The 12304-nt window shown below is 36.2% G+C and overlaps 2 protein-coding genes and 1 long non-coding RNA gene across 3 annotated transcripts; all 3 read left to right on the forward strand.

Annotated features, from left to right (window-relative positions):
- Positions 1–603: 603 nt before the first annotated feature.
- LOC120276131 lies at positions 604–4636 on the forward strand. Its single transcript, XM_039282860.1, has 4 exons — positions 604–1124; positions 1299–1837; positions 1911–4220; positions 4263–4636. Exons 1-4 carry the CDS (start codon positions 604–606, stop codon positions 4634–4636), a joined length of 3744 nt encoding a protein of 1247 aa, XP_039138794.1.
- A 1876-nt stretch (positions 4637–6512) lies between these two features.
- LOC120276132 (zinc finger MYM-type protein 1-like) lies at positions 6513–7043 on the forward strand. Its single transcript, XM_039282861.1, has one exon. The coding sequence runs from the start codon at positions 6513–6515 to the stop codon at positions 7041–7043; it is 531 nt and encodes a 176-aa protein (XP_039138795.1).
- Positions 7044–9625: 2582 nt separating this feature from the next.
- On the forward strand, positions 9626–11513 carry LOC120276285. The gene is made up of 4 exons (XR_005541206.1): positions 9626–9955; positions 10095–10302; positions 10417–10618; positions 11399–11513. It is a non-coding gene; the product is annotated as an uncharacterized LOC120276285 (long non-coding RNA).
- The last annotated feature ends 791 nt before the right edge of the window (positions 11514–12304 follow it).

Consider the following 12304-nt stretch of genomic DNA (forward strand, 5'->3'; position numbering starts at 1 on the left):
CCCCCTCCGAATAATTACATCTCTGAGAGTTCCAAGGGCAAATCTCCTATTTCCAAGCAACCTTTAGCCCCTCCTCCTATCCTTAGGGTTTCTGATGGACAGGGAGTAGGTCCGATTCCCTTATCCTCCTCCTCTTCTCATGAACTAGCCGTTGTTCACGTCTCAGGAGCTCTGAACCCCTCTTCCTCTGCTTTGAACCAGGATCATTCGATGAGTGAATCTGGGGAAGACGATTCTGATGAAGAGGATGGCGACAGCGAAATGTCAGATTATGATGACACTATTGAACCAGAGGACTCCATGACGCTTGATCAGTACCAGTCTGGTTTGCGGAAGGAGACCCTTGTTCGACGGGTTCAACAATCTGCTGATTCCTCCCATAAAAAAGGGAGGTTGGATCAGGGAAACGAAGGCGTTCTGGGCTCTGGCCCTTCGATCTGAGATGATCTTTCATCCGTTTCTTCTTATCTGTTCTCGGTCTTTTCAGTTTTTAGTTTTTTTACTCTTACAATATTTCTTATGATAGAAGATAAATCTAACTTAATTTGCTGGAATTGTAGGGGCTTTTCTAATCGCGATACCTCGTCTCGTATCAAGTTTCTGATGAAGAAAATTAAGCCTCTTATTTTCTGTTTGGTGGAAACCCGTGCAGACAATGGTAGGCTAGATAAATTTTGTTGTAAGTTGAGTAACCATTGGGCTTGGGCAGCCATCGTAGCCGATGGCTATTCAGGTGGTATCCTCGTCTTCTGGCAAAAACATTTGGGTAAAGTTACACCCCTGGTCAAGTCAAGGTATGTCTTACATTTAGTTATTACTAATAGCAAGAATGAGTCTTGGGTCCTTTCTACGGTTTACAATTCTTCGCATATTCGGGTTCAATCTTCTGTTTGGCTTGAACTTTCTGGTATTGCCTCTACTAACCTCCCTGCGATTATCATTGGGGACTTTAATGTTGTAGCTTCTTTGAATGAGTTTCAGGGGGGTGCTTATAATTACTATCGCCGCAAGGCTCGCTTATTCTCTGACTTCATTTTCTGTAATAACCTGCTCGAAGCTAGATACTCTGGGTCCAGTTTCACTTGGTGCAACAACCAAAGTGGTACTGCACGTAAGTGGGCAAGGTTAGACAAGTGTTTGCTTAATTTTAAATGCTTATCTTTTATAGATTCTTATTTAATTAAGCACTTTCCCCGCACCTTTTCTGATCATGCTCCTCTTCTTCTCACTCTCACACCCTGCATTCATCTTAAAAAAAAACTTTTTCGCTTCGAAAATTAATGGCTTGATTATATTAGCTGCCATGATGCTGTCAGAGAAGCCTGGAATTTTAAACCCCATTCTAATCCTATGCATGCATTTTCTCATTTAATTTCTCGAGCCAGATCTAATCTCATTTCTTGGAAGAACAGGGGATTGTGCTCAATTGTTTCTAATATTAGTAGGCTTGAGATGGATATCTTAGATGCTGAATCCATGGATGCTGTGTACGGTAATGATTATAATGCTGTTGAATTGCTTTATCCTCTCTATAATAAACTTGCTGCTCTTCAACGGCAAAACTCTATCAAGTGGGCTCAGCGGGCCAGGCTTATGTGGGTTCTTTGTGGAGATCAAAACACCAGCTTGTTTCACAACTCAATTCGCTCTCGCAATCATCAAAACTCTATTCCTTTTATCACTGATTCCAATGGTATCGGTTTACTGAATTCCAAAGATATTGAGAATGCTTTCTGTGATTTCTATACTAACCTTTGGTCAGATCAGTCCGCTCTTTCTGTGGAGGAAGTTTATCTGGCGCTTCCCAATGACCTTCCTACGATCTCTGCCGGGGAAGGTGATTTTTTAACCCGGGAGGTCTCCAAGAAAGAGGTATATGATGCTCTTAAGTCGCTCCCATCTGGTAAAAGCCCTGGCCCTGACGGTTTCAATACTGAATTTTTCTGTTTCTTCTGGAATGAAATCGGTGATTTCTCTTTTTGATGCTGTTTCCCATTTTTTTAATAATTCTGTCTTGCCTAATTCTTGGGGTCGCACCTATATCACCTTAGTGCCTAAAAAACCCAATCCAAATACTGTTGTTGATTTCCGGCCCATTTCCTTATGCAATGTGTGTTATAAAATTATCTCTAAACTCTTAACCAATCGTCTTAAGGATGTTTTGCCGAAGGTCATCGGCCGTGAACAATGTGGGTTTGTTTCTAATCGCAGCCCTTTTGATAACATCATTGCCCTTCAAGAGGTGGTGCATTCTATGGATAGAGATACTAAAAACCCCCCTAGGATGTTAGTTAAGTTGGACATTGAAAAGGCCTATGATACTTTGAGTTGGAATGCAACTCTTGCCACTCTTCTCCGAATGAACTTTCCTAGTAAATGGATTTCTTGTGTTCAAGCCTGTATTAGCTCTGCCTCTTTTTCTCTTCTTATCAACAAACAACCATCTTCCTGGTTTAAATCCACTAGAGGCCTCCGACAAGGGGATCCTTTATCCTCTTATCTTTTTATTATTGTAGCTCAAAATCTGACCAATCTTCTGAATTTTGCTAAAAGACTTTCCATGATTCCGGGCTTTAATCCTGATCTTAACTACAACTTTAACCATCTCATGTATGCGGACGACTTAATTCTTATCACTCATGCCTCTAGGAAAACTGCTCGTAATATTAATCTGTGTCTTTCAATGTATGAGCGGATTACTGGTCAAAAAGCTAATAAGTCTAAGTCTGAACTTTTTTTCCCCTCTCGGTTCAATTGCCATCTCAAAAAAAGCATTTGCAATATTCTGCATTTTAACTCTGGCTCCTTTCCTTTTAAATATCTAGGGATTTTCGTCTCTCCTAAACGCCTTGCTCTATCTAATTTTTCCCATATGTTAGACAAAACTGAGCGAGCTCTATCTTTTTGGAAGCTCTCTAACATTTCCAAGGCTGGAAAATCTGTCCTCATTAATTCTGTAATAATGTCCATCCCTATGTACTATTTGTCAGTTTACCCTGTCCCTGACTCGTTCTTGGACAGAATTGCTAAAGCTGCTAGATTGTTCTTCTGGTCTAAGAGTGGCAATAGAAAGGGCATGAACTCAGTTAGTTGGATAGATATTACTTCGCATTATACTGAGGGGGGTCTCTCTATCCGTAATTTGCGTGCTGCGAAGATTTCTCTTATGGCTAAAAATGTTCTAGGTTATTTAAATCACCGGGATGCTATTTGGGTTGATATTCTTCATCACAAATATGGTCAAGTGAATTTTTGGACTGATTCTATCCCTGCCAATTGCTCTTGGTTTTTTAGAGGTCTTTGGTATAATGCTAATATTATTAAACCTCATCTCTGGATGCATCATTTTGACGTTAATCGTACTGATTTCATGTTAGATCCCTGGTACTTTGATATTCCTTTGGCCTTCAAACCCACCTACATCAACATGAACTATGATCAGGACTCTTTGAGCATGACTAATCTTTTTTTGGATAATGCTTGGAATTTCAACTTTCTTTTGGAAGTGTTTGGTGACAACCTGAATTTTGAGTATCTGATAAATGACAAAGCTATCAACTGTTACAACAATGTGAATAGATGGGTGTGGTTTCCAAAATCTGGGAAACACTTGCTCACCTCAATGGTATACGCATTCTTCAATAACTCTGCAGGTAATCTTAATCCCTGGAATGGCTGGGGTAATATTTGGCACCTCAATATAGCCCCAAGAACTAAGCATTTCATCTGGCTACTCTTGCACAATGGCGTCAAAATGTATGAATATTTATATCGGTTGAACCTCGGTCCTCAAACTTTATGTAAACTGTGTAACCTTGATGTTGAAAACTCGGATCACCTCTTCAATACCTGTCCCAAGGCTCAATTGGTCTGGAATCTGGTTAGCAATTTTATCGGTAAACATATCTGCTTCCCTGAGGGATTCTCCTCTGGGAATTGGATCCTTCCTGCTAATTCTGGTTACACGAAGTTCGATCAATCAGTGATTGCGGTTGTCTCTTGGTTTATCTGGAAATCAAGGTGCAACCTGATATTTCGGAACGAAACCCCGGACCTCAACTCTATTCCTATCAGAGCAATTAGTCATGTCAGGGAGTACTCGCTGTCCTCATCTACTCAGCTTGGAAAACAATTGATTTTTACCAATTTTACCCTCACTGATAATCCTTTTCTCTTTGTTTCTTCAGTTGGAAGCAGTGAGAAGGGGGTCTTTGGTGCAGGTTTTTGCCTCATAAATGCTAATTCTCAACTATTATGTGCAGGTTGCTGCTGCAACTCTGCTGAGTCTGTTCTGGAAGCTGAAGCCTTGTCTCTACTTTCTGCCCTGGGAAGCATGTTCGCCTCAAACTCTCAGATCAACACAATCCTTATCGCCAGTGTAGAGCTTCTCAGCATTATCAAATCCGGGGATTCTCAATACGGTTGGAGATTCTCTCCTCTAATCGCGAGCATTACTGACTTTCTGCTGTGCTTAGGTCTTCCTCAACTTCACCTTGTTCCTAAAGACTGGCTTTCTATTGCCAACAGCCTTGCTCTTCATGGAGTTAACTCTCATGCCTTTACCTTATATCACCAGGGAAGGGACCTTCCTTACTGGTTAATGAAGCAATTCATCAGATCTGGCTTCTCTTTGTAGCTTTGTTTTGTCTTTTTTAGTTTAATTTTCAGATTTGTAGCCGTGTTTCTTCTTTTGTTTAGTTTTGTTTGTAGCTTGTTTGGTTTGGTTTGTTATCTGGATCTTTTTGTACCTTTTTTTTATCTCAATAAAATAGCTCTGAGAGCTCCTTCCTTAAAAAAAAAAATAAGATCTTGAGTCTTGAATCCTTGCTTCTTGATTTCTTGTTGTTTTTACAATCTCTAAAGTGTAAATATTATGTGTCAAGTGTATAATTTTTTTAGTTTTTTGTTTGAATTGAATTTTATAGTTGTGAATCTTTTAATCATCATTCATCATATTCATGATTCATGAATCAACATTATTTTTTTTTAATTTTTTTTTTCCCAGAAAATCTCATATCCAAAGAATTTTGCTTTAACTCTTAAAGGATTGAATTTGAACCTTGATTACTTGAGGGCCATTTTTGTAAGTATTTATTCTTTTATTGAATTATTGCTGGAGCTTATAACTTTTGTTGTTGTTAATTGTTATCTTGTTGACATGTACTTAATTGTTTGTGTCTGTGTGTGTGTGTTTGTGTGGGTGTATAAATCATGCATTGGCCTGACTTAACTATCACTAATTTTATCACAATTCACAAACATCAGTTCACTTAATTTGGAAAGAGATTAAAAATCAAATTTTATCTATATATATGGTTCTTGTTGTTAGGAAATTAGTTATCCATATTACCTGCCAACATGAAAAAGAAAACATTACTTTGATTAATTTTTATAATAAATAAGATAGCTGGCTATATTAATAAGCAATAGCTTTTGCTGAGATGTTATCCAGTTAAACATCATAGGGTAATTGGGCCTAATTACTTATATTAATCATTGAATTTTTTGTGATAATACAACTAATGGTAGTCTAATATCATAGTGTAGGCTAACAAGTAACAATCATGTAGTATCAATTGAACTACAGATTTTCAGTCCATAAAAATTTTTCATTTGATAATATCTGAGCTGCTGAGAACAAAATATATTTGTCTTAGAATATTTATGTCTAATGTTTATTTAGCCCATCATGCTAATTTGTTTTCAATATTATGTTTTTATTGAATGTGGTCATCATAATTAATTATAAATTGTATTTATACATGTTTATTTTGGTCTTTGGATAGCATTATACATTTTTATAGCCAATTAGACATGGATAAATTTTTAATTAAACGACCACGGAGTGGAGAGTCATCCAATTGTCCAAATGCACCTCCGAGCTTCAGATCAAGAGAGAAAAATACCGATGTGATTTTCAATTCAAATGACATTGTTAGTGATCCGGGACTACAAAAGCCGATTAAAGACTTTGATATTGGGATTAGAGATCAAGTAGGGAATATTTAACTAGAGACCCATGTCAACCAAATGGCCACAATTTTCCCCAAAAGGAGTACGGCAAACAAAGGAGGAGTTTTCAGGATGTATGATTTAAACAATATCCATGGTTGGAGTACAGTGTAACCAAAGATGCATCATTTTGTTTTTGGTGTTACCTTTTCACACCAAGTAGAGGAAATCGAATAAGAGAAGATACATTCACTAAAAAAGGATTCAATAATTGGAAAAAAAGCATTAGAAAAATTTGTAGAGCATGTTGGTGCTGTGTACAGTGTGCATATTGATGCAAGAATACAATTTCAGAGTTTCCAAAATCAGAGACAGAGGGTGTCACACAAATTGGCTACACATTCACAAGAAATGGAGGTTGAATACCGTATGCATTTAACGGCTGTTTTAGATCTGACGCGCTTTCTATTGAAGCAAGGTTTGCCTTTCCGTGGACATGATGAGTCGTTGAGCTCATTGAACAAGGGCAATTTTCTTGAGTTGCTCGAGTGGTATAGCCTATGGAATGTAAGGTTTTCAGAGCGGTCAATCAAAATGCTCCTGCAAATAATAAAATGACTTCCTCGAAGATTCAGAAGGAGTTAGCAAATGCTTGTGCAGCAGAGATTACATGTGCTATTGTTGATGATATTGGAGATAAGTATTTTTCTCTTATGATTGATGAAGCTCGGGATGTGTCAGTGAAGGAGCAAATGGGAGTTGTTCTGCAATATGTAAATAATAATGGGTATGTGATAGAGTTGTTTCTTGCTATGGTTCATGTGCCGGATTCATCAGCTATTTCATTGAAGAATGCCATTGATTGTCTATTTGCCAAACATGGGTTATCTCTTTCAAGACTGAGGAGACAAGGATATGATGAGGCTTCAAATATGCGAGGAGAATTTAATGGTTTGAAGGCACTTGTCCTAAAAGAAAATCCATATGCAAGGTACATCTATTGTTTTGCTCATCAACTCCAATTAGTGATTGTTGCTGTTGCTAAAGACAATCGAATTATGAGTGATTTTTTTTCCAATATGTTACTATGATTGTTAATGTGGCGGGAGCATCATGCAAAAGGAAAGACCAACTTCGGCAACATCACCATGATAGGTTGGTTGAGCAATTGAAGAAAGTAGAGAGAGTCAGTGGAAGAGGAAAAAAAAAATCAAGAATTCAGCTTAGCATGACCAAATGATACTCGTTGGGGATCGCATTACACTACCATTCTCCAGCTAATCTCAATGTGGACTTCAGTGTTAGATGCCCTCCAAAATGTGCATGATAATGGTGCTTCTAATGATAATAGAGGCATAGAGGCAAGTTTGATTGAAAAAATAGAGAATTATCAATTTGTGTTTGTGATGTATTTGATGAGGCATTTATTGGGAATAACATATGAGTTATCATTTGCCTTACAACAAAAGGGTCAAAATATTGTTCAAGCAATGCGTTTGATTGAAGTTGTAAAGGCTCGGCTTCAAGACTTAAGGGAGATGTGATGAGAGACATTTTTGGAGGAAGTTAGCTCTTATTGTGAAGAGAACTCATTCCCGATGCCTAATATGGAGGAAAGTATGCGAATCCGTGGTCGTTCTAGACGGGAAGGTCAAGTCATTACTCATTTTCACCATTATCGTGTTGAAAGTTTTTTGTGAGGTTAGTATTCTTTATATTTATTATGTTTTTGTAAATATCATTAATTTAGTTTCTTAGAAATATTTGTAATTTTAACATTGTTGCAATGTTAAGTCATTGATTTGATTGCACAAGAAATGCAAAACCGCTTCCCAGAAACTAGCACAGAATTACTTCTTTTTAAGTCATGCCTTGATCCAAGGGACTCATTCTCCAAATTCAACATCCACAAGCTAATTCGTCTTGCATAACTTTATCCTGAAGATTTCACAATGACTGAGTGCATGATACTTGAGGATCAACTTGCTACTCTTATTTATGATGTGTGGCATGATGCAAATTTTATAAATGTTGGGACTTGGGAGGTTTTGCTAGGAAGATGGTTGAGACAGACAAACATATTATTTTTCCACTCATTTATCGGCTTATCGAGTTGGCATTGATTTTACCAGTTGCGACAGCTAGTGTTGAGAGGGTGTTTTTGGCGATGAATATTATGAAAACTGATTTATGCAATAAAATGTGAGATGAGTGGATGATTGATAGCCTGATTGTCTATATTGAGCTGGAGGTTTTTGCAACTATAGACAATGAAGTGATTCTACAACGTTTTTAGAAAATGCAAACTCGGCGGATGCAGTTACCTCCTCTTAGTCGTAGCCACATGCCTCACATTTCTGGCACTAACACTGGCATTGGTTATAGTTCAAGCGTGCATAAATAGGTATTGTATGCTTTTTCCCAAGTATGTATTGAAAACGTGGTTGTTTTAATCAAAAGTTTTATTATCTCATTACTTACATCTAGGATAAATGCTTATTTACATGTATATATATATATATATATATTTTTTTTTTTTTTGAATTAGCCCCCTACTAATAAATCCTGGTTCCGCCACTGACTTGAGCACTGTGTTGATGTGGATGATGTGCCACTTTTAATCCACGTCAGCACCAAGGCATAGTCTACATCATCAGAGTTTAAAACCCTTTCTTCACCCAGTGCTGTGTTGATATGGACTGTGCGTGTCTAGTACAAGTAAATGGCATTGGTGCTAAGTCAGTGATGATGAGTTAAACCCAACCTACATAATATCCACTTGGTGATAACAAATTAATTTTGATTATTTAAAAAAAAAAATACAAATTGAAGTTTGATGATTTGATCATAATATAATATGGTACTCAACTAAGATTACTTATCACTACTTTTCACAAAACAATCCAATCACGTCGTCTCAGTTTTGTTTATATATTTCACTTCTACACTTATCCTGTTTGATGAAAACATGTATTGAAATATTCAAGTTTGATATTGAAATTTTGAAGTGCGGAAAATAAACAACTAAGCCTCTTCAATCTCCATGATTGGTCAAACTTATAAGATGTTTTTTCAAGTTTTATGAGAGCATTTAGGATTTTTGTTCAATGTTGGAACCATTTTGTAATTGTTCAAATCTATATAAATAGTATGTTAAAACTGTAAGTCCTCAAATTATTTTGACTATAAATCAAATTCACCAAAGTGTTCGAGCTCAATATCATATGCAAATCCTTTTAATACTCAAACAAATGCACACAAATAATAATAATAATAATAATAATAATAATAATAATAATAATAATAATAATAATTATTATTATTATTATTATATATATATACTTCATCTTAATCCTATCCTCCAAAATTCACTATTCATTCAAGTTTTTTTTGAGTGGACATTTGGCATGCTGTTATTGGTAAATAAATTTTTTTTTTTTTAATTGATTGATGGTTGCTCTTCTAATCCTAAAAGTCACTATGATTGGACAGATAAATGTCATAAAATGTATATATTCGTGCTGGTACAAGTTAACATAAATCTGTTCTTTTGGAGTTGTTGACAAATGTGATAGTACACGTTACCGAATGTTGCCCGTGAGTGAGCATATCATTGGCTTAAATTATTTTTTTTCCTCCACTAACCCTAGATCTTATCTTGAAGTTGCCGGTCTTCTCTACTAACCCCTCAATAATACCAACCCTCCCCGGCGACAACCGGACTTGCCTTTCCTTGCCTCTTTCCATCCCGGTGACATCGCGGTCGTCCTTGACCTCATGGATGCCAGATCCCTATGATCCCAATGCTTGAAACTTTTTCGAAGAGTAGCTGCTGCACACAAGGTTTAAAAGCACTTGGGTTCCTACCTCCAAAAGCCGGGAACGGCAGCGACAACTCACTGTTCTTCAACAACAACGCCAACTATACCCAAGCGGTCAAAGATTGCGTTTGGTGAGGATCCCGAACTTGAAAAGGCTGAGAAGAAACACATTGCCAGTGAAGGTGGAGCGAAAGGCGATTCCTCCCCGTTGGAAGAGCTGATCAATTATATTTTTTTTTCTCTCTTTTTAATTTTAATTTTGTGTTTTTTTGGGGTTTTTTCTAAAAAAAAAAAAGAGGTTTGATTTGATTTGATTTGAAGGTCTCTAAAGGGGCAGAACTTCATCAGCATTACGATGACTCCAAAATTTTCAAAAGCTGTAAGTGCATGGAGGTCTTCTTTGTTTATGTCGATTTTTGGTGGCGAAGTGGATAGCATGCAGAAGAGGACTCCTACTTCAGATTGTATTGGTTGGAGCATTGAAGAAGTTATGACTCTCCATAATGTCCCATTTTCAGAACATTTTCGTGTATGCTTATCTCATTTTGCTTTCAGCTCTGTTATAATGTTTTATTGGTTATATACTATTCTTATTCTTCTTCAATTTTTGGGGTTAGTTTATATTTATTTGGTTTTTTTTTAGATCCACTTGAGATACCAAATTTGGACCAGTGGCATTGCGAAGTATCTGTTGGTGTCTTACGGACGAAGAAGAACAAATTCCATAAAAGGATCACCAAGAATATATGTGATAAATTATGTCATAGGTCTCAAGAAATTTTTGAAGTTGCTGAGGATGAATTACTTTCTGCAAAAGCACAGGAGCATGTGACCTAGAACCAGAGGTATATTACAGCATATTAGTTCCATTAATGTTCTAGAATTTGCATGTGAAGATCCATTCAAATACAAGTGTAGGCATAGTTGCTACAACTAATGTTGTTCCATTAGTTAGTATTCATCATGTGTCATTTGTCAAATTTTTTTTCTTTAAATGGATAAACCATCAAATTCATTAAAGATGATAGTATATTTTTCTGATGCAGAAAGTTGTCTGCTTGTAGTGAAAGTAGTGACAGTTCAAATTTGAAAGAAATTAACCAGTTAGCAATTATCTCTTAATCATACTTTAGATTTAAGTAGGTCGTTTTGGATTGCAAAATTTATTAGAAGGTTGTGCATACACTAAGATTAATGTAAAATGGAATGTAGGATGGGTCTTCTTGGTCTACTCATGAAATAGATGGGACATAGGAAAATAGAAGGAAAAGCACTCGCTTTCATGTTTGGTCTAAATTTTAGCCTTAACTCACAACACTGATCGTCCACCAACCAATTGGTATAGAATTACTTTTTGGGTATGTTTGCTTTCAGAGTAATCCTTCTGATAATAAATGTACTTCGTTTGCTCCATAAAATTCAATAATTTAGAGAATGTCGAATTAGCTCAAATCAGTGTGATATTAGTATTTCTCTAAAATATTCTGAATCAAAGTCCATGGTTCATGAGAATAAATTATGAATTCGTCCAATTTGCACATACATTGAATTGTGAGAGATCTGATGGAAGTGATAATTCATTGGTTTAACACTGCTGAATTTTTTTTTTTCTCTACTGAATGCAGGATGTGGGACATTCCATTGTGATTAGTGGATGTATATGACAAATAATTGCATATGACTGTAGTTGCCAAGAGGTTGATATGTAAGTATAAAATGCATGTGGTCTAGACATGTGAAGAAAAAGGAAAAAATTAAAAATGTTTGATGTGATTTTCTGGGAGATTTACCAGCCACTATTGTTGATATTTTAAGCTGTTGTACATAGTTGGGTGCAAATTAGGTTTTGTGTCAGTGATATTTTTTTTTTTTTAACTTTTTACAGTTGTATACAGTAAAACAAGAAATAAAAAAACCTATCATCCCCTATATAAAGCTGTCATTGCATTATAACATTCATATACACACTTAATCTTAAGCTCGAAGGATTGAGGCTATTCTTCATTAAAAAAAAATCAGGTAAATTTTATACTTACAATTTATTTTTGATGTCCATTTTATTAATCTATTTGTCCATTTCATTATCAACCTCAATATGAGTAGATACATTGCTCAAAGATTGGAAGGTTTATAAAGTTTGAATTTAAGATTTTATACCGTGGTAGTTATTTCTCATATTAAATTTTTTTTGATATATATTTATTCTTACTCACATACTAACAACAATTACAGTTGAACTAGTTGGTTTTTAATTGAGTTATTTGTAGGTTATGCCTTCAAATTTTTATAAGAAAGAAGACAATTACATGGGGAGTCACGCTTACCACCGAACCGTACCCTCACCTTGCGCGAGATGAGGATCGAACTCGGGGAGCCACCCTCGACACTCGATGCAAACATCCTATGCAAGGGACCCGATGCCAATAGACCAAATGGTCATTGGCGTCTTCAAATCTTTTGAAACAATGTAAACATTATTGAAATGAATATTATTATTAAATTTGAAGATCTAAAAATTGCTTGCCGGACTT

The sequence above is a fragment of the Dioscorea cayenensis genome, chromosome 14, assembly GCF_009730915.1.
Source record: "Dioscorea cayenensis subsp. rotundata cultivar TDr96_F1 chromosome 14, TDr96_F1_v2_PseudoChromosome.rev07_lg8_w22 25.fasta, whole genome shotgun sequence".
Taxonomy (NCBI): domain Eukaryota; kingdom Viridiplantae; phylum Streptophyta; class Magnoliopsida; order Dioscoreales; family Dioscoreaceae; genus Dioscorea; species Dioscorea cayenensis.

Coding starts and splice junctions, on each gene's coding strand:
- LOC120276131 (XM_039282860.1), top strand. CDS start 604: ATGAAGAAAATTAAGCCTCTTATTTTCTGTTTGGTGGAAACCCGTGCA. Junction 1,125..1,298: donor ACTGCACGTAAGTGGGCAAG/GTTAGACAAGTG, acceptor TGATTATATTAG/CTGCCATGATGCTGTCAGAG. Junction 1,838..1,910: donor TACGATCTCTGCCGGGGAAG/GTGATTTTTTAA, acceptor ATCTGGTAAAAG/CCCTGGCCCTGACGGTTTCA.
- LOC120276132 (XM_039282861.1), top strand. CDS start 6,513: ATGGAATGTAAGGTTTTCAGAGCGGTCAATCAAAATGCTCCTGCAAAT.